Here is a 22963-nt window from a genome sequence, read left to right as displayed (position 1 = left end):
AGACTATGCAGCTCACAACTTGGAGCAAAAACCAGATCAAAGGTATGCCCCCCTTCATGTGTTGGGCTGATGACAAACTGAGACAGCCCCATGGGTGTCATGGAGGCCATGAAGTCCTGAGCTGGAACTCCAGAGACAGCCTCAGCATGGAAGTTGAAGTCACCCAGAACCAATGTCCTGGGTTCCTCCAACACCACACTTAAGACTGCCTCTGCCAGCTCAGTCAGGGAGGATGCTGGGCAGCAGGGTAGGCAGTACGCCAGCAGCATCCTCAGTCTGTCTCTATGGCCCAACAGCAGGTGCAACCCCTCAAGGCCTGGTCCAAGGTGGAGTGGTTTCCTGGTGTTGGAGATGGAGGTTCTATGAACCACAGCGACTCTCCCCACCCTGCCGTCCAACCTACGTTGGTGCTGCACCGAGTACCCAGGTGGGCAGAGCTGAGTCAGGTGAACCCCACCCAGCTGACCCACACAAGTCTCAGTAATACACGCCAGGTTGGCCTTCTTATCCATGATTAAATCTTATTGTGGACTGACCTGGCATTAAATAGCAGCACTGCAAGACAGGAGGGCTCAGTGGATGAGCTACCAGGCACATGAGAGCTAGAGGAAGGGGGTAGAAGTGGAACGGTGTGTAGACAGCTGCGACCCATTCTACTTTGCTATCCCAACCTCCTCCTCCTGCCATATCTCCTTCTGCCTCAAGTCACTGGAATAGTGGTGCCCTCTCCTTGGGTCCCTGTATCAGAGTTTCCCAAGCACATCCTTACCTCACCAGAACTACCCACACACTCTCAGTACGCATCCACCATTGTACAATAAGCAAGTTTGATATGAAGGGAAGTTCTGATATTGTCAACTTGGTCATAATGTCAATAAATACATACGTGTATCTGGAGAATTAACATTTGTATGAACAAGGGGGATGGAAGCATTTTAATTATTAGTGTCTAGTAATACATTACTGTTCATGTAAAACCAGAATGCTTCTTACTTAGAAGTAGTGTTTCTATTGGAGAAGATAATTTCTTTCCATTAGCGTCCGCCACATTGTTGGTATAGCCAAATGTGCTTTTTTTTGCTTTTTTTTTACAAAGCGTCTATAATATACTATAGTTGAAGTCAACAAACTTCTCTTTTTGCCCTAATTTCACTTGAGGCAAAATAGATCAGCTGGCAGAGCTCAAACTTGATGGATCAGGGGGAAAAAGAGGCAGTGCAGCCAAGTAGTGAGCTTCAAGAAATCCCAGTACAACAAGAATCTGACAGAAACATAGGGATTGCTCCATTGGTTCTCAGCACAAGAGGCAATACAAGTTATTCATGTTACACTGGGGAATAGATCCCTCTGTTGTGTACCCAGTCAAGATACACATAAAGGGTTGTGGCCAATGGACATGTATGCAATGTTAGTCTAACCTAAGTCCCGTTCATCTCAAAGGGTTTTCTGTAAGTAGGACTAACATTGTATAAAACACAGCTTGTAACTTGTGGGGAGGGAAGTCAGAGAGTAGTTTGTATCTACTCTAGGAACCTCAAATTTGATCTCATACTTTGACCTGATTTGCGCATAATGCTAACCAATAGTTTATTTAATCCATGGGTTGTTCAATTCTGGGTTGTTGTGATATGCCGACCCAGCCACATTAACAAACCATGGTTTGTTAACCACAAACAACCCAGAAAGAGAACCCATGGTTTATTGTTGGGTTGTGAACTCTGGGTTGTTTAAACTCCTCTGGGTTGTCTGTGAATCCAGAGCTGTCAGTTGTTCCTGGGTTGTTTCGCCAGGCTACAGAAGTGGTGGGCAAGAGTGTAAAACTCCCCCGGCTGCTCTATATGCTAGTACTTCAGCACCACAAAGGCATTTGGAGTACAGTGAGAGAGGGGGTGAGAGGAGGAAGCAAACAACCCAGGGATTGAAGAAATTAACCATAGTTTGTTTGATTGTCTGCCAGACAAAACCTGGGTAGGGCAACAAACCACTGATAAACCACAGGATTAGCGTTATGTGCGAACCGGATGTTTGAAAACCCTAGCTTCATGATAAAGTTGACTTTTGCGTTCTGTAGAGGTAGCTGCCATTTTGTTATAAATTGGCTTACCAATACAGTGGAAAACTCTGGGCCAGTTTGTATGGTCAAACAAGCCACCATGGCTTAAGTAAGTCACAGTGGCTTGTTTTAATCCCTGGTGTGTGCCAGCACACACTGGGCACCATGTTTATAATCACCACCCAGGCGCAGCTTGTTGTGTTGTCTGAACCCAGGCAACATGGCTTGTTTGAGGGGGAAACAATCCTCAAATAACCCAAAACAGCCCATTTGGAGATTGTTGTCCTCTCAAGCAAGTCATACTGCCTGGGTTCTGACAACGTGACAAGCCACACCTAGGGAAGTGATTAGGGGAATAGTGCCTGGCATGTGCCATGGATTAAAACAAACCTGGCATGTGCCATGGATTAAAACAAATTAAGCCACGGTGGCTTGTTTTGATCATGCAAACTGGGTCACTGCCATGAATTCTTAGTGTTCATGGGTACACATTATCATAAATCCTGTCTTGTATTTTACTTGCTTCCAGTGATCACAGGACAACACCGGAATGGTGTAATTTCAGCTCGAACACGAATTGATGTTCTTGTTGAGAGCTTTCGCAAGAAACAGCCCTTTACACATTTTCTGTCATTTGCACTCAACCAACATGCAGTCCAGGAAAAGTTTCTACAGTTCAAGGAGGAAGTGTTGGAGAAGTGCTCAAATGTAAGTTGTCACAATGATACGCAGAAATAATTGGATTTTAAAAAAAAAGTATACTCTGTTCCAGAACTTATCTAGATTGAAATGCATTATAGACATGTAGTAACACTATTACCTGAGATGGCAGAATCATCATTAGCAATATGGTTGGATACATAAGTATGGTATATCTCTGATCTTTAATATCTTCTGTATTCTGTAGCTGTAGATTATAACATATTTATTGAACACATTTTTTGTATTAAAGCACATCATATCTACATCAAGTTATTTTATTATTATTTATTAGCAGCAGAATGGATTCTTTTCTCTCTGATGGTAGAAAAAACTGTGAGAAACCATTTGCTCTTCAGATGCTTACAAAGGAGAACAGAACACTCCCTAGGCCTTTTGTTCATTGTTCCCATCTAGTTTATTCTGTGTTTTATTTTCCTTTAGGGTTGAGAAAAATTCTTACTTTGGCTTAGCCAGAAATGAGTTAGCAGTACATGTTATCTCCAAGGTTTCCATCACGTGGAAACACTTCTTTTCTCTCCCATAAGACCTAGTGCTAATCATATTTCCTGGCTTGCTTTTACCTCATGACAATGGCAGCAGGAAATAATCATAATAAAATTGAGGGTGCATATAAACATAGGTAACTTGAGCAGCTGGAACATCCTATTTTGGTTGGGTGAACATTCTTCTCAAGCATTGAGCTTGGGGAAAATCTTTTATTCCTGATCCCAGCTGAAGAGGGTTTGCACAGCACAGATTGGTTGGCCTTTGCAACAAGCACAAGGCAACTTCACCTCTCCCCTATGGTAAAGCGCACGTAAACAGTACGGTGATGAGTAGAGAGTTATGTTTGTAGGAGGGGCCATCTGCCTCCCATGTGCAGTGTGGGAAGAAGAATCCTGTTGTTGTTACTGTTAAGATGGCTGGCTGTTGTTAGAGGCTGTATGCTTCTGTTGTGTTTCTATTCTAAAATAAACAGTTACATTCATTCATAAGAAGAAGTGTCTGTTCTTAGTGGAAGCCATGGAAGACCTCTGAATCTCTATTACAATACCCCCCTCCCAGGAGCAGTTTTTCAAGTTAAAATACATCTGTTACAAAAATACAGTACAAAACACATTTTATCAAATAAACTTGCAAGATGTTGGCATTAGGGTTGGGAGAGGAAATCATTGTTGCATTAGGAGGCAAGTATATGTGTCATTAGACGATAGAATGATCTCAGTACAAATCCAAGGCAACCCATTCAACATCACAGTAATTCAAGTCTATGCCCCAACCACTGATGCCGAAGAAGCTGAGGTTGATGGGTTCTATGAAGACCTACAACACCTTCTAGAACTAACACCAAAAAAAGATGTCCTCTTCATCATAGGGGATTGGAATGCTAAAGTAGGAAGTCAAGAAATCACCAGGACAACAGGCAAGTATGGTCTTGGTGTACAAAATGAAGCAGGACAAAGGCTAATAGAGTTTTGCCTAGAGAACATGCTGATCATCGCAAACACTCTTTTCCAACAGTACAAGAGGCGACTCTACACATGGACATCACTAGGTGGTCAATATCGAAATCAGATTGATTATGTCCTTTGCAGCCAAAGATGGAGAAGCTCTATACAGTCAGTAAAAACAAGACCTGGAGCTGACTGTGGCTCAGATCATGAGCTGCTTCTTGCAAAATTTCGGCTTAAATTGAAGAACGTAGGGAAAACCACTAAACCATTCAGGTATGACCTCAATCATATCCCTTATGAATATACAGTGGAGGTGAGGAATAGATTTCAGGGACTAGACCTGATAGACAGAGTGCCTGAGGAACTATGGACGGAGGTCTGTAACACTGTTCAGGAGGCAGCAACTCAATCCATCCCAAAGAAAAAGAAATGCAAGAAAGCCAAGTGGCTGTCTGATGAGGCTTTACAAGTAGCTGAGGAAAGAAGGGAAGCGAAAAGCAAGGGAGAAAGGGGAAGATATATCCAACTGAATGCAGAGTTCCAGAGAATAGCAAGGAGAGACAAGAAGGCCTTCTTAAATGAGCAATGCTAAGAAATCAAGGAAAACAACAGAATGGGAAAGACTAGAGATCTCTTCAAGAAAATCGGAGAACTCAAGGGAACGTTTTGTGCAAAGACGGGCATGATGAAGGACAAAGAAGGCAGGGACCTAACAGAAGCAGATGAGATTAAGAAGACGTGGAAAGAATACACAGAAGAACTATACAGGAAAGATCTGAATGTCCCAGATCACCATGATAGTGCGGTCACTGAACTTGAGCCGGACATCCTAGAGAGTGAAGTCAAGTGGGCCTTAGGAAGCATTACTAACAACAAAGCTAGCGGAGATGACAGTATTCCAGCTGAGCTATTTAAAATCCTAAAAGATGATGCTGTTAAAGTGCTGCACTCAATATGCCAACACATTTGGAACACTCAACAGTGGCCACAAGACTGGAAAAGGTCAGTTTACATTCCAATTCCAAAGAAGGGCAACACCAAAGAGTGTTCAAACTACCGTACAATTGCGCTCATTTCACATGCCAGCAAGGTTATGCTCAAAATCCTACAAGCTAGGCTTCAGCAGTATGTGAACCGAGAACTACCGGAAGTACAAGCTGGGTTCCGAAGAGGCAGAGGAACTAGAGATCAAATTGCCAACTTTCGCTGGATCATGGAGAAAGCAAGAGAATTCCAGAAAAACATCTATTTCTGCTTCATTGACTATGCTAAAGCCTTTGATTGTGTGGATCACAACAAACTGTGGCAAATTCTGAAAGAGATGGGGGTTCCAGACCACCTTACCTGTCTCTTGAGAAACCTGTACAAGGGTCAAGAGGCAACAGTAAGAACCAGACATGGAACAACCGAGTGGTTCAAAATTGGGAAAGGAGTACGACAAGGCTGCATATTGTCACCCTGTTTATTTAACTGATATGCAGAGTCCATCATGAGAAATGCCGGGTTGGATGAATCACAGGTCGGAATTAAGATTGCTGGGAGAATTATCAACAACCACAGATACGCAGATGATACCACCCTAATGGCAGAAAGTGAAGAGGATCTAAAGAGCCTCTTGTTGAGGGTGAAAGAGGAGAGTGCAAAAGCTGGTTTGAAACTCAACATTAAAAAAACTAAGGTCATGGCATCTGGCCCCATCACTTCCTGGCATATAGAAGGGGAAGAAATGGAAGCAGTGACAGATTTTATTTTCTTGGGCTCCACCGCAGACGGTGACTGTAGCCATGAAATTAAAAGACGCTTGCTCCTTGGGAGGAAAGCTTAGCTGTGGCAAACCTAGACAGCATAGTAAGAAGCAGAGACATCACCTTGCCGACAAAGGTCCGTCTAATCAAAGCTATAGTTTTCCCAGTAGTAACGTATGGCTGTGAGAGCTGGACTGTAAGGAAGACTGAGCGCTGAAGAATTGATGCTTTCGAACTGTGGTGCTGGAGAAGACTCTTGCGAGTCCCCTGGACTGCAAGGAGGTCAGATCAGTCCATCCTAAAGGAAATCAACCCTGAGTGCTCATTGGAAGGACAGATACTGAAGCTGAAGCTGAAATATTTTGGCCACCTAATGCGAAGAGAAAACTCTCTGGAAAAGACCCTGATGCTGGGAAAGACTGAAGGCAAAAGGAGAAGGGGACGGCAGAGGATGAGATGGCTAGATAGTATCACTGATGCAATGAATATGAACTTGAGCATGCTCCGGGAGAGCGCGCAGGACAGGAAGGCCTGGCGTGCTATGGTCCATGGGGTCACGAAGAGTCGGACACGACTGAACGACTGAACAACAACAACAATCTGTGTCACTTGATTAGCTAAGCCAAGCTCATCCAGCAGAAGAAAAAAACCTACAGGTTGATCTCTGTTTGTAAGTACATCCGTATGTACCATAAGTGGCCCTTTTCCGTAACTTTTTTACATAATGGTATGATGTTGGTGAATATAGACCACAGATAGATAAGCTATAGAAGAAATAAAAGAAATATGGCTGCAAAGAAAGTCTCTGGTAATGTGGCTCAATATTTGGCTGAGGCTTTTACACTTGGAGAAAAGTAGGTTTTTCTTTGTTCTAGATGCCTTCGTTGAAAGCTGACTGCTAGGAAGTTTTCATCTACCAGTGGTTTTTCTCTACAATATTAAGTCTTTACGGGGGGTGGTGGGAGGATATTTGGCCAAACTACTTGGCGGACAAGTAGATTGGGGAGAGTTTAGCCACCAGAACCCTGGTAGGTAGGTAGAGTAGCAAATTAGAAGGACCAATTAACAGTTATTATAATTAGTCTTGTCAGGGCAAGTGTAAATTGAGAACAGACAACAAGCAATCCTAGACTAATAAGCCGTTTTTGGCAGCCATTTCATGTCTGTCATAATTTGTAGTTAGTTCCTGGAGTTAGCATATAATAGCGCTAAAGATAAAATCCAGGATTTCCTTATGGAAGCCTCCCATATGCTTGGTTCGCCACTTTAGAACAACTATGAGAAGTTTCCCTGACAAAAGCAAGTTTCCTTCATGCCCACTGCTGCAAGGCTCTTCAAGTTGACATTGCAAACAGTCAACATTGTGATGCAGATACTGTACTAGTTCCTCAGTTTCCCTGATTGTGGTGTGGTGTGTTCTGCAAGAGATATTTGAGGGATCAGTTGATTTCATGCTCTTTGGCCTGTCTTTTTAGAAGGGGTCAGAAATGCATTAAATGTACTATGAATCTCTTTCAGAAACTGTGTGTAGATTTTCCTCAAATAACCTTTAATACCTTTTGAAAAATGAAATTATGTTCTACATATAACCAGATTTTAAAAATTCACTAAAAGTTAGGCAAACCATTGTTAGTGTTTTGTTTATCATATTTTATTTGAATTTCTACATGTGCTGGAGGTCAGTAAGACTATTTATTATTTTCATTTCATCTTGAAAGGTATTAGCATCTTTCTAAACAATTCTGCTAAACAGAATCTACAGCAGGCAGGATGATGGAAGAAACGCCAAATGACTGATATTCTAGTTTGAGAATCCTAAAGTATGAAATGATACAGCTTTGGCTTCAGAAAGTTATTTGGTTATGCACATTTGCAGAATGTGTGATCCCAGATCTTTATGATGGCTTTAATGGATTCCTTGAAATCTGACAGCAGATCTAAATATCTGTTTTGTTGCTCCCTTTATTAATAATCCTCATGATTTTAAAATCTAGAATTAAGGGCAAGAGACTGCTTTTTATGCAAGAGAGACTTGAGACTTTGATACATTTTTTTCCACACTTTTCTCTAAGCTCTAGTATTTAGGTTTGAAGATACACAGCTGTTAGTTAGTTGAAGAAGCCTATTGCTTCCGCATATGTCTCTCAGTCATTTCATGGTCAGTAATGCCACTCCGATACCACTTTTTCTCTCAGCGGGACCTGTCAGAAAGCACATAAGTAATGAAAAAACAAAATGTGAAAACCTATGCTTTGCAGAGCAATGAGAATGTATATAGAGCTGTGCAAAGCAGCGGGGGAGTTTTTAGGATGCTTAGAAGAACCTGAATATGTGCCAGTTACAGAAGCTGTGTGTGTTTGTTCCTGCTGCTGTTTTCAGCTTCAAAATAGAGCAGTCAGTTAATGATGTCTCTATTCAAATATGGTTGATTAGCAGCCAGGGTTTATATAAAAAGGAATAATATCAGGTGCTGAGATTAGCATTTCTGCTGGTTGTTGAGCAATGGTACAGAATCTTTTTCTCGTGCTAGAGTAGTTACCATGGCAACCATTCCTCTATCCTTTGTACTGCTGTAGTCTCATGTGTTGGTATATACTACAGATAACTCCTTTCTTCTTCTTCTTCGGCTTCATGAGAAAGATGAAGGCTGTATTAAAATGTGAAAATTGATAGACACTCCACCCAAGTTTTTACATTGGGTAAGCAGCCTGGCTATGAAATGGGAAGGTCAAATATTGATATACACACTCTTTTTTTAATATATTCAGTGGAAACTAATATGTCTAGTAGCCTTAACAACATCAGCACAACAGCAATTACAATCAAACTTCATCAAAATAATATTAGGACAAATAACATGGAAAATTAACTCTGAAAAGTTCAGTTGAAATCAAGCCAAATGCTGGCTTGAAATAGAAAAGTTGTAATGCCTTCTAAAAGAATACAATTTTGGGATCTTCCAGATCTCCCTAGGGACTGAGTTCTATCACCAAGATGCCATAACAGATAAAGGCCATACTCTTATTGTCTTCGTGAAGGATAGGGCAGTCAGTGGCCACTAATCATGATGGCTATATACCACCTTCAGGATCATAGGCAGTATGACCCTGAATACCAGTTGCTGGGGAACAACAGTGGGAGACGGCTATTGCCCTCATGCCCTGCTTGTGGGCTTCACTTAGGCATCTGGTTGGCCACTTTGGGAAACAGAATGGGCTAGATAGGGCTTTGTTCTGATCCAGCAGGGCTCTTCTTATTTTCTTATTTATTTCTCAGGCAGCTGGTTTTTGGATTAGCACATCAGTAGTAAATCTTAGTGGGCACAGAGGTTCATATAGGAGAAGATAGTCCCTCAGGTATGTTGGTCCCAAGATATGCAGGGCATTATAGGTAAATTCCAGCACCTCAACCCCCCCCCCCCAAGCAAACAGTGAGCCAGTGCAGTTGACAATGAACTGGGATTAAATGGTAAAAAAGAATCTATTTATTAGGGTAATTTATACCCTGCCCATCTATTGCAATCACAATACACAGGGCTGTTTACATTACTGGCCTGCCAGTAAGAGCTCTGAGGTTGGTGATACCAGAGACAGAGCATTTTCAGTTGTATTCAGAAATGTATTCCATTCCAATACATTTGGAATTCCTTCCTCAGTGAAATTTGTACGACTTCATCATTGCAGGTTTTAAAGAAAACTCTAAATACATTTTTATTCCAGTCTATTTGGTTAATGGGCTGTGTAAAAAGATGCTGCTGATCTTAATTTAATGGAATGCTCTTTGATCCAGTGTCTTCAAGACAGCAGAATGGAGAACAAAGTGGAGAAGGAATCTCCCATGCTATTGCAATGGTTCCCCCAACCCTCTGAAGCAGACTGGGGGGCATGGGGGCTCCAAGGGGGAGTGGGAATTGCCAAAAATCACCTCCCTCCTAGGTTGCCTGAAGAAGCCTCCGCTCAACCAAAGAGTCTTCTATTATCAAAGGGATACCAATTGGATATAACCCTTCCTTTGTAATTGTATTTTTATGCATTTTGAATTAAATTTTTGAAAACCGCCTTGTGAGGGCAGTGTGCTCTGAAATATGGGTTATAAATCTTTTAAATAAATAAAACGTCGGTGGGAATGCAGGTTGAACAGTCCCCGAATCTTTAACATCTTTTAAATATCATCAGTGTTTCCCCTCTGGCAAATCCTACTTTTAGGAAAAATAACAGTAATTTATGTGAGATGTGTACTGACAGGGAGATGTATACTGACAGGGAGATTAGTCTGGAGACTCATTAACGAAGTTAAGGATATTAAGCAGATGTTAACTACTGAGAATGCTCTATTTCATATTCTTAGCTCAGTAATAGATCTAGGAATTTTAACTGTTAACAAAAGGACCTAGTAGTAGTCGTAGCAGTAGTAGTAGTGGTAGTAGTAGTATAGCGCCATCAAACAAGACCCTGCCTTGAGCAGCTTAGGGAAGTGAAGGTAGGGGTAAACTGGAAAGCAGCATGTGACTATTTCAGTGACATGTGTTTAGGCTTAGTTACAGGCTGTTACAGTAGGGCATGAGACCTTGGAGAAAGATCACCTTTTCTTGAAGAATCTAAACTTCTAGAATGAGAGCGTCCCAGTCTCATAATCATGTTTGAATAAAATAAGAGAATTGCTTCTGAAGATAGATCTCCTCTGCAAGGAAGTTGGTTTGTTGTACATTGGGTTATAGTTGAAAATGAAGGTGTCTTTATCTTTGGGAGGGAAGAGTTCATAATCAGTTGAAGTTAACTATCCTCAAATGTCTTCTATTTGAATATATAGCAAAATGATGAGGTCTGAGGTAGTCTTAAGGATGTGATGAGGGACACCAAAGAGAGGAGGAAATTATAACTAGTGCTAGGTCCAAAATTCACCAGTCAGTCTAAGCCCCAAACCTATGATTGGAACAACTTTCTGGTGAAATCTATTACAAGATTGGGAAAAAATGAATTAGATCTGATGATGGAGGATATTGAGTGTCTCTCACCTAGGGGATCCAAAGACAAAGTAATAAGTGGAGCAGGAAAACATTTATGTACATTTCAGCATTTTTAAATATAATCTTAATTTCTGTAACGGAAAAGGCCCAGGGGATCCACAATATACATTTAGCTCACAGTGGGGAGTAGATTATATGTTTCTCTCACAAAGTCTGTAACAGCCTCATTTTATAACTTGATGGTGAGCGAAAAGCCTGAGAGTGATTTAACAGCACAATCCCATACACATTTATTCAAAAATAAGCTCCATGTAAGTGAGTCTAGGAGTGCAGCCTCAGGCAGCTATTCTGGAGAATAGCCATGCCCCTGGATGAACTCAACATGGACCAAGATGTAAGGAATGATTTAAAACTTCAAAATAGGTAGCACATGTTTCATTAAAGCTCAGTATGTGTTAGGAGCTGCTGGATCTGCATGAACTACTGAACTGCAGGTGGCAGCCTTCTCAGTGAATTACCTTAAGGCCCTGGATTGACCCTGCCTACCCAGGCTGGCCATTAGTTCCTTCTGGACAGGAAGGAGTATAAAGGCCTCCCTGTTCCAGCTGAGCTTTGCTTGAGCAACAATGCCTTCCTGACCTCTGGTGTGCTCCCATATCTTGGGTTATTCTTCTGTCCCGATTTCTGGCTTGCTCCTCAGTTTTGCCACCTGTTTTTTTCCTTTGGTCCTGTCTTGCTTTTCAGCTCTGACTCCCAGCTTGTTTCTTGGTCCTGCTTCTTGGTTTGCCCTTCAGTTCTGACTTGTTTTTTGGTCCTGACTACTGGCTTGTCCCCTGGCTTCTGGCTCCCAACTCCTGGTTCATCTCAGACTGCTGCCCATGGCCAAGCCCTGGGAATATGATCTGAAAGAGAAAAAAAACAGCAGTGGATGGTGATATTCTTGCCTATTATGACTCCCTTATTTAAATGATAAATAAGACCTATGCTAGTTAATTTTTAAAAAATATCTGTAGGGAATCCAGGCCTATTATGGGTTAGTATGATGAGGACTGCAGGCACGTCAAACAGGAATTACATATAATAGCAAGGAACATTAAATCTGATGGAACTCTTATAAAAAGATCACTAGTGAAACAACATTAAGATTACAGACAAGAGTTAAAGACAAAGGAAGATGGGTGTTTAAGATAACTGAGCTGACTTAGAAGATGCTGCTGTGGACAAAGATGCAATAATGTTCTGGAATCTTGTAGCATATAGGTCAAAAGCACTGAATGTGAGGGTTGCTGGCCAAATTATGTCTGGAAGGTAGAAACCTAAATTTGAGCAAGTGTTTAATTATTAAATAAATCAAGTACTTGTGTTACATTTTCAAATTAAATTTCCAGGATTAGAAGAAAGAGATCCATGGCCAGCTTTGGCCCCATTGTGGGGTGAAAGGATTAATCCAAGGACTATATTGTAACAATGTCCCTAGCAAGGAGCTGTTGTCTTCTGAAGTCTTTCTGAATAATGACCACTGGTAGACACACCATAGCAAATTTTCATATCTAAAGTTCTGTGAATAGTTTCCTAATGGATGAGAAACGAGTTTTGAAATGTTGATACTCAAAAAAGACAACAATACAACTAGTCCAAAAAATTACTGTCCAATTAGCCTGTTAGACATCACCTCAAAATGCGACACCTGTCTCTTACTGAATAAGGTGGAAGAATGGGCCAATCTAAGCAACACTATTTCAGAGGATCTGGTGGGTTCCAGGAAAGGAAAAAGAACAATAGATTGATGTTTTTTACTAAATCACCTGATTGACATATATTAAAGGTATCCCAACACCTCCCAATTATTTACAGCTTCTATTAATGTTACTGCTGCTTTTGACAGAATCGGTTGGGATAAATTGCAGTTCAAATTATGGAGTACAAACATTGACAGATGCCTGTTTGCCTTTATGAGAAATCTCTATACAAATAGTCTAAAAGGCATATACTCATAAGAATATAGGAAGCTGCCTCATACATTGGTCCGTGTTGCCCAGTATCATCTCTGCCCTGACTGGCAGCAGCTCTCCAGGGTTTCAGCACCTGGACAGGCTTGGAATTGAACCTGGGACCTTTTGAATGCTCTGCCAATGAGCTATGCCCCCTCTTTAGAGGGGAGGACTGCCCTAAGTAACAAATGTTTACTTGATGGGCAAGTCATCAAATGAGTTCATATAACTTTAATTATTTGGAAGTTGTATTTTCAGAAAGAATGGGGTGATTATATGATAGAGAGAAACTCAAAATGCAAACCCCACTTTCTCAAATAAGGCAGATTCAGTTTGAGTCAGCAATGTCCCATTCGACCCAAATTGGACTTTTACCTTGCTTCCTTTCTTTGCAGTCAGAGATTGTGGGGCTAGTAGGAGCTACTTATGGGGCCTCTGCTGAGTGGAGTGTCGTTTCTGGCATCATTTGTGGCTGGGGATCATAGGGCATGAAGCTCCTAACCCCCAGCTGCAAATAATAGGAGCCTTCTGCCCCTCCTCAGATAAGGATTTTGGGGAGAATGGGGAGGTGATAGCTGAATCAGGCTGTTTTGAGTGTTCTGTCAAGTACTTGAAGGTTGCTGAAAACTTTGAGAGCCTCACAAGTTTTTCTTGCTTTTGTTAAAAGTAAAGAAGCAAATTTGATTTTGCAACTTATGGAGTATTTCTAAGGAATGTCCTCCTTCAATTGAGTTATGGGGCTAAGATTTGGGGTTTGACAGAGGTAGAACTGGAAATAACTTGAAACCATTTTTAAAAGATCTTTACTTAGTACCTTCCTGATACTCTGACAGCATGCATTAGAGCAGAGGCAGGATTTATGCCTGTGAAGTTTCTCTTACGTCATTTTTATGTATTACTGTAAACTCTAAAATGGATGAAAATATATTACCAGGAAAATATTTCCTGGCAGGAGCGGGGAAGATAAATCAAGAAATAACTATACATCCCAGCGCAAACTTAAAATGCAGGCATTTGATATCAGTCCTGAGAATCTCAGATGCTGGCATCCAGGCCGGGCAAAAAAATTAATCAAATAGGCTAAGGGATTATTTCTCTAATCAGGACATAGGCCTGGTTCCATGTATTGCTAACCTGTGGTTTAGCATTACATGGATGAGTAACAATGAGCCTCAGGCTAGTGTGCTGTCCTTTTTTCTCCTCCTCTGTCATTGTTGTGAGGAGTTGTTTCAAAGCATCAAGTTCCTGGTTTAAACTAACCAGAATTTCTCATTGACCTGGTTCTCACTTCTCATGGCACAACAGCCTACTGAGGTTTACTTTACTCTCAAGGAGCTGTGGTGTGTGCCAGTCACCATTATGAATATGCAACCCCCGACTGGTGGTTGTCAGGGATTGTCGTGTCATGTGAGCCCGGATGGCAGGAATTATTTGAGGGTTAAACAAATAATTTTGTTTTAGGAATTATTAGGAATTATTCAGGAATTATTTGAGGGTTAAACAAATTAACCCACACTCCCCCTCCAACAAGCCATGACAGGTTTGGACAACATGACAAGCTGTGCCTGGGTGGTGATTATGGAAAATCATACCCAGAATGTGCCACAATTTAAATAAGCCATGGTGGCTTATTTTGATTGTGTGAACCAGGTCAATTTGCCTCCTAAGCCCAACCCAGAATGTTCATGAAAGAAGAATGTTCGTGAAAGTGTCATTTTATGTTTGCAGTTCATCTAATAACTTCAGAGATTGCCCCACCAGTATTTTCTCTACAATGTAAATATGAAGAAAATATTTGCAGGGAAAAATCTCAACAGCCATATAATCAATGTTCTTTTTCCTTAAGCCTTCATTTCCTTCATCTGTTTCCCAGCCTTCAACCCTCACTAATTTCAATTATATGTGATAATGATGGTCATTGATATGATAAAATAAATACAAAGTCTTCCCATGATTTTATGCCCAGCAGAGGGCAGTGTTTGGAAGGCAGCTATATTGAATATCTTAAACTGAACTTCAAATCCTAAACATATGTACTTGCAATAAATTATATAGATTTAAATAGAATTTGCTTCTTTCCATGCACCTAAAGATACCTAGGAACAGTTATTACGGTTGTGAACAGTGTACATCTTATAGATGTCTTAATGCTTTAAAAGTTTGTTCTCTTTCTCCCAGAAATATACTACACGGAGAAAGAAAAAGTATAATCTAAACATCTGTATCATTACTTGCACCTAAAACAGCGTGTTTAACTGCTCAAGTGATCACTTGCAATTACTCTGTAGACATTTGTCCCAGTAAAATTAGATCATGGGAACTGAGAGTCCCTCAAATCAGAAAGGTATGTCTTGTAGATGTTTCAAGACAGGTAATTGAATACCCAGCCTTGACAGAGAAGGTGAACAAAATAAGGTGCTACGAAGCTGAATTGCCTAGTTTGATTACTAGCTGGGCAATTGTTCTATGGACAGACTACCTAAGGCACACTGGGTTGTATCCAATAGTGGCTTTGCTGTAGTGAAAGGCACTTCTGCTTGGGCATGTTGGAGCACCTGATTTTTCCAATTCTACCCTACATACTGCAGCCCCCTGTGCCATATCCCATTCTGTTCCAGTGGGTTCTCCAACTATCAGGAGCAGCTGGGTGGTGGGGCTTAAGTGACTGGGGCATTGGTAAAAAAAAAAAAAAAAGGCAGGTGCTCAGATTTGCACAAATGTAAGTGCTTCCTGCTAAAGGAAAGCCATCACTGGGTGCAACACATAGTACTCCAGTGCATTCTGCCTCTTCTCAGTGTCTTTGTACTGAGTTTTATAGTTCCAATTGAAGTTGTAGGCTGACTTTGATTCTAGGACATTCATAATTAAGGATAATTTTTTTCCTGCATTAACTCCACCTATCTGTTTTTAAAATACATAATTGAGATTCGAACTGAACTGAAAATGGCATGGGAATTTGAGCAGGTGGTTGAAGGACTCTTTCTTGGAGCAGGCAAGTATCTAAGCCAGCCTTCCCTAATCCAGTGCCCTGCAGATGTTTTGGACTACAACTCCCAGAGTTCCTGATGATTGGGGCTGATGGGAGTTGTTATCCGAAACATCTAGAGGGCACCAGATTGAGGAAGGCTGCTCTAACCAGAAGAGTAAGGGCAGTGAAAGGTGAAGCAACCTTAGACATTCCAATTCAGTTCTAAGCTCAGTTACGTATTTTAAGAACAGATGTGAGGTAACTAACGGAGTTAATTCAGGAATAATTTGCTCCTTAATTATGATGTTCCAGGATCAAAATCAGACTACACCTAAAGCAGAACTGTGAAGCTAAGTAAACACATTGAGAAGAGGCATAATACACTGGATTCCTATCTGCCTTGTGCTATAGTGTCGTACTATAGTTATGTGACTGTACTTGTGGATACAATGCATTCTGTCTCTACCACATGTATAGACATATTACAGACAATTACTTATCAAATGAAATCCGGCAACAGTTTGCATAGATGGTACTGTCTAGTTACATTGTCCTTCTGTTACTTTGGTGAAGATAGGTTTGCACCAATATGTCCAGCATGAGGCGGCATCAGCATCATCATTATTATTAATATAGCACCATCAGCGTGCATGGCACTTTGCAGAGTACAAAAAGCTTTAGCCAGTTGGTGACCATCCATGGGGGTTATTCACACACAAGACACAATCCAGGACCCAGTGCATACCCATGTGATCCCAACTATAGATAGCAATGGGAAACCCTTGTATGCATAGAGCTCTGGACCACTCCAATCACCTTTTAAGCCCCTGTTGTTGTATCAAAAGATAACTGATGCATTTATGGCTGTAAGCTTACACCTAAGCAGAACTTAAAAGCAATTTGTTGGACATATGTGACAATCAACCTGGGGCTGATGGTAGCCTTTGCCTAGCATAATGTAGCAACTCTAAATTGGTCTGGATAGTTAAATGCTGAAAAAAATGTAGAATGTAGACATGCACCTTGTAGCAAAGTCTAGTTTAGATCCAAGTATTTGTAAATGATCCTTCTTCCCCATGTACTAAATTTGTTTTTTTTTTTTTTAAGAGTGTCACTGGATATGCTTTGTTTTCTGTTAATTGATGGTCAGATTTCTGTTGATGGACAGATTTCTGTTGATGGTCAGATGCTGGAATACTGCAGGGTTTGAAGACATTGCTAAGCACAGTTCTAAAGGAAAAGTCCATGTAATTCACTGGCACTGCAGTGATTGCTAAATAGTAAAGCATAGCTTGAGATTTCAACAAACAGCTTAAGGGCTCTCTATTCTCAAAGCAAGCAAGTATCTAAACAGAATAGCAAGGCCTGTGCAGACTAGAGCAACCTGTTGCAACTTTGCTGTAGGCTTTTCAGTCAAAAAGTCAGCTCAGATGGGGCATCTGGGTTAAACTGCATAAGATTAAGGCTGCAAACCTGGACACCTTAGGGAATAAGACCCACTTAACTCAGTAGGAATTTTGTTGTTTATTCGCTCAGTCACTTCCGACTCTTCGTGACTTCATGGACCCGCCCACGCCACAGCTTCCTGTTGGCCATCGCCACCCCTAGCTCCCCCAAGGTCGAGTCCGTCACCTCCAGAATATCATCCATCCATCTTGCCCTTGGTCGGTCCCTCTTCCTTTTGCCTTCCACTTTCCCTAGCATCAGCATCTTCTCCAGGGTATCCTGTCTTCTCATGATGTGGCCAAAGTACTTCAGTTTTGCCTTTAATATCCTTCCCTCAAGTGAGCAGTCTGGCTTTATTTCCTGGAGTATGGACTGGTTTGATCTTCTTGCAGTCCAAGGCGCAGTCAGAATTTTCCTCCAGCACCACAGTTCAAAAGTATCTATCTTCCTTCGCTCAGCCTTCCTTATGGTCCAGCTCTTGCAGCCATAGAGCTCTTGCAGCCGTAGGTTACTACGGGGAATACCATTGCTTTCACTTTGCGGACCTTTGTTGTCAGTGTGATGTCTCTGCTCTTCACTATTTTATCAAGATTTGTCATTGCTCTCCTCCCAAGAAGTAAAAGTCTTCTGATTTCCTGGCTGCAGTCAGCATCTGCAGTAATCTTTGCGCCTAGAAATACAAACTCTGTCACTGCCTCCATGTGTTCTCCCTCTGTTTGCCAGTTATCAATCAAGCTGGTTGCCATAATCTTGGTTTTTTAGAGATTTAACTGCAACCCAGCTTTTGCACTTTCTTCTTTCACCTTTGTCATAAGGTTCCTCAGCTCCTCCTCGCTTTCAGCCATCAAAGTGGTATCATCTGCATGCCTGAGATTGTTAATGTTTCTTCCAGCGATTTTAACTCCAGCCTTGGCTTCATCAAGCCCAGCAAGTCGCATGATGTGTTCTGCGTACAGGTTGAATAGGTAGGGTGAGAGTATACAACCCTGCCATACTCCTTTCCCAGTCTTAAACCAGTCCGTTGTTCCGTGGTCTGTTCTTACCGTTGCTACTTGGTCATTATACAGATTCCTCAGGAGGCAGACAAGATGACTTGGTATCCCCATACCACCAAGAACTTGCCATAATTTGTTATGATCCACACAGTCAAAGGCTTTAGAATAGTCAATAAAACAGAAATAGATGTTTTTCTGAAACCCCCTGGCTTTCTCCATTATCCAGTGGATATTGGCAATTTGGTCTCTAGTTCCTCTGCCTTTTTGAAAACCAGCTTGTACATATGGCAATTCTCGTTCCATGAATTGCTGGAGTCTACCTTGCAAGAACATCTGATGCTGTAAAGAACAATATTGTTTAGGAACCTGGAATGTAAGGTCAATGAATCAAGGTAAGCTGGAGGTGGTCAAACATGAGATGGCAAGATTGAACATCGACATCTTGGGAATCAGCGAACTAAAATGGACAGGCATGGGCGAATTTAATTCAGGTGACCATCATATCTACTACTGTGGGCAAGAATCCCTTAGAAGAAATGGAGTAGCACTCATAGTCAACAAAAGGGTGGGAAAAGCAGTACTGGGGTACAATCTTAAAAACGATAGAATGATCTCAGTACGAATCCAAGGCAAACTATTCAACATCACAGTAATTCAAGTCTATGCCCCAACCACTGATGCCGAAGAAGCTGAGGTTGATGGGTTCTATGAAGACCTACAACACCTTCTAGAACTAACACCAAAAAAAGATGTCCTCTTCATCATAGGGGATTGGAATGCTAAAGTAGGAAGTCAAGAAATCACCGGGATAACAGGCAAGCATGGCCTTGGTGTAGAAAATGAAGCAGGACAAAAGCTAATAGAGTTTTGCCAAGAGAACACGCTGATCATAGCAAACACTCTTTTCCAACAGCACAAGAGACGACTCTACACATGGACATCACCAGATGGTCAATATCGAAATCAGACTGATTATGTCCTTTGCAGCCAAAGATGGAGAAGCTCTATACAGTCAGTCAAAACAAGACCTGGAGCTGACTGTGGCTCAGATCATGAGCTTCTTGTTGCAAAATTTCAGCTTAAATTGAAGAACGTAGGGAAAACCACTAAACCATTCAGGTATGACCTAAATCATATCCCTTATGAATATACAGTGGAGGTGAGGAATAGATTTCAGGGATTAGACCTGATAGACAGAGTGCCTGAGGAACTATGGACGGAGGTCCATAACATTGTTCAGGAGGCAGCAACGAAATCCATCCCAAAGAAAAAGAAATGCAAGAAAGCCAAGTGGCTGTCTGATGAGGCTTTACAAGTAGCTGAGGAAAGAAGGGGAAGATATATCCAACTGAATGCAGAGTTCCAGAGAATAGCAAGGAGAGACAAGAAGGCCTTCTTAAATGAACAATGCAAAGAAATCGAGGAAAACAACAGAATGGGAAAGACTAGAGATCTCTTCAAGAAAATCGGAGATCTCAAGGGAACGTTTTGTGCAAAGACGGGCATGATAAAGGACAAAGAAGGCAGGGACCTAACAGAAGCAGATGAGATTAAGAAGAGGTGGCAAGAATACACAGAAGAACTATACAGGAAAGATCTGAATGTCCCTGATAGCCATGATAATGCGGTCACTGAACTTGAGCCGGACATCCTCGAGAGTGAAGTCAAGTGGGCCTTAGGAAGCATTAGTAACAACAAAGCTAGCGGAGATGACAGTATTCCAGCTGAGCTATTTAAAATCCTAAAAGATGATGCTGTTAAAGTGCTGCACTCAATATGCCAACACATTTGGAACACTCAACAGTGGCCACAAGACTGGAAAAGGTCAGTTTACATTCCATTTCCAAAGAAGGGCAACACCAAAGAGTGTTCAAACTACCGCACAATTGCGCTCATTTCACGTACCAGCAAGGTGATGCTCAAAATCCTACAAGCTAGGCTTCAGCAGTATGCGAACCGAGAACTACCGGAAGTATGAGCTGGGTTTCGAAGAGGCAGAGGAACTAGAGATCAAATCGCCAACTTTCGCTGGATCATGGAGAAAGCAAGAGAATTCCAGAAAAACGTCCATTTCTGCTTCATTGACTACGCTAAAGCCTTTGATTGTGTGGATCACAACAAACTGTGGCAAATTCTTAAAGTGATGGGAGTACCAGACCACCTTACTTGTCTCCTGAGAAACCTGTACGAGGGTCAAGAAGCAACAGTAAGAACCAGACATGGAACAACCGAGTGGTTCAAAATTGGGAAAGGAGTACGACAAGGCTGCATATTGTCACCCTGTTTATTTAACTTATATGCAGAGTCCATCATGAGAAATGCCGGGTTGGATGAATCAGAGGTCGCAATTAAGATTGCCGGGAGAATTATCAACAACCTCCGATATGCAGACGATACCCTAATGGCAGAAAGCGAAGAGGATCTCAGGAGCCTCTTGTTGAGGGTGAAAGAGGAGAGTGCAAAAGCTGGTTTGAAACTCATCATTAAAAAAACTAAGATCATGGCATCTGGCCCCATCACTTCCTGGCATATAGAAGGGGAAGAAATGGAAGCAGTGACAGATTTTACTTTCTTGGGCTCCAAGATCACCGCAGACGGTGACTGTAGCCATGAAATTAAAGGACGCTTGCTCCTTGGGAGGAAAGCTATGACCAACCTAGACAGCATAGTAAGAAGCAGAGACATCACCTTGCCGACAAAGGTCCATCTAATCAAAGCTATGGTTTTCCCAGTAGTAATGTATGGCTGTGAGAGCTGGACTATAAGGAAGGCTGAGCGCCGAAGAATTGATGCTTTCGAACTGTGGTGCTGGAGAAGACTCTTACGAGTGCCCTGGACTGCAAGGAGGTCAAATCAGTCCATCCTAAAGGAAATCAACCCTGAGTGCTCATTGGAAGGACAGATACTGAAGCTGAAGCTGAAATATTTTGGCCACCTAATGCGAAGAGAAAACTCTCTGGAAAAGATCCTGATGCTGGGAAAGACTGAAGGCAAAAGGAGAAGGGGACGGCAGAGAATGAGATGGCTAGGTAGCATCACCGATGCAATGAATATGAACTTGAGCACACTCCGGGAGAGAGCGCAGGACAGGAAGGCCTGGCGTGCTATGGTCCATGGGGTCACGAAGAGTCGGACACGACTGAACGACTGAACAACAACCTTGCAAGATCTTGAGCATCACCTTACTGGCATGTTAAATCAGTGCCACTGTTCGATAGTTTGAACATTCTTTAGTGTTACTCTTTTTTGGTATGGGGATATAAGTTGATTTTTTCCAATCTGGTGGCCATTCTTGTGTTTTCCAAATTTGCTGGCATATGGCATGCATCACCTTGACAGCATCATCTTGCAAGATTTTAAACAGTTCAGCTGGGATACCACTGTGTCCTGCTGTCTTGTTATTAGCAATGCTTCTTAAGGCCCATTCAACCTCACTCTTCAGGATGTCTGGCTCTAACTCACTGACCGCACCATCAGATCTATCCCTGATGTTATTATCCTTCCTGTACAGATCTTCCATATATTCTTGCCAGCTTTTCTTGATCTCTTCTGCTTCTGTTAGGTCCTTTCCATCTTTGTTTTTGATCACACCCATTTTTGCCTGGAATTTACCTCCGATGTTTCTGTTTTCCTGGAAGGGGTCTCTTGTGCTTCCTATTCTATTATCATCTTCTACTTCTGCGCATTGCTTGTTTTAAAATAATTCCTTATCTCTTCTGGCTAACCTCTGGAATTTTGCATTTAATTGGGCGTATCTCCCCCTATCACTGTTGCCTTTTGCTTTCCTTCCTTCTTGGGCTACTTCCAGTGTCTCAGCAGACAGCCATCTTGCCTTCTTGGTTTTCTTTTTCTTTGGGACTTTTTTGTTGCCGCCTCCTGAACAATGTTGCGAACTTCTGTCCAGTAGGAATTACTACTAAGCTATGCCGTGCAGGGCCACCCAAGACGGACAGGTCATGGCAGAGAGTTCTGACAAAATGTGGTCCACTGGAGAAGGAAATGGCAACCCACTCCAGTATTCTTGCCAAGAAAACCCCATGGAACGTATCACAAGGCTAAAAGATATGATGCCGGAAGATGAGCCCCTCAGGTCGGAAGGTGTCCAATATGCTACTGGGGAAGAGCAGAGGGTATTTCCAAGTAGCGCCAGAAAGAGTGAAGCGGCTGGGCCAAACCCGAAAGGACACTCAGCTGTGGATGTGTCTGGCGGTGAAAAGAAAATCCGATGCTGTAAAGAACAATATTGTTTAGGAACCTGGAATGTCAGATCAATGAATCAAGGTAAGCTGGAGGTGGTCAAACATGAGATGGCAAGATTGAACATCGACATCTTGGGAATCAGCGAACTAAAATGGACAGGCATGGGCGAATTTAATTCAGGTGACCATCATATCTACTATTGTGGGCAAGAATCCCTTAGAAGAAATGGAGTAGCACTCATAGTCAACAAAAGGGTGGGAAAAGCAGTACTGGGGTACAATCTTAAAAATGATAGAATGATCTCAGTACGAATCCAAGGCAAACCATTCAACATCACAGTAATTCAAGTCTATGCCCCAACCACTGAGGCCGAAGAAGCTGAGGTTGATGGGTTCTATGAAGACCTACAACACCTTCTAGAACTAACACCAAAAAAAGATGTC

General features: G+C 41.9%; 1 protein-coding gene across 3 annotated transcripts in view; it reads left to right on the top strand.

Moving 5' to 3' along the window:
• Positions 1 to 22963, top strand: part of ASCC1 (activating signal cointegrator 1 complex subunit 1) — a 97953-nt gene that overhangs the window by 20886 nt on the left and 54104 nt on the right. For all 3 annotated transcript variants that reach the window (XM_084845575.1, XM_084845577.1, XM_084845576.1), the window contains one exon: positions 2583 to 2761. In XM_084845575.1, the coding sequence (XP_084701701.1) occupies positions 2583 to 2761 (179 nt within the window). The remainder of the gene's footprint in view (positions 1 to 2582; positions 2762 to 22963) is intronic.

This window comes from Heloderma suspectum, chromosome 3 (genome assembly GCF_057233095.1).
Source record: "Heloderma suspectum isolate Gila_16-S chromosome 3, 16-S_ref, whole genome shotgun sequence".
Lineage (NCBI taxonomy): Eukaryota > Metazoa > Chordata > Lepidosauria > Squamata > Helodermatidae > Heloderma > Heloderma suspectum.
The sequence above is the reverse complement of the archived record's forward strand: the minus strand, read 5'-3'. Positions and strand labels throughout refer to the sequence as shown.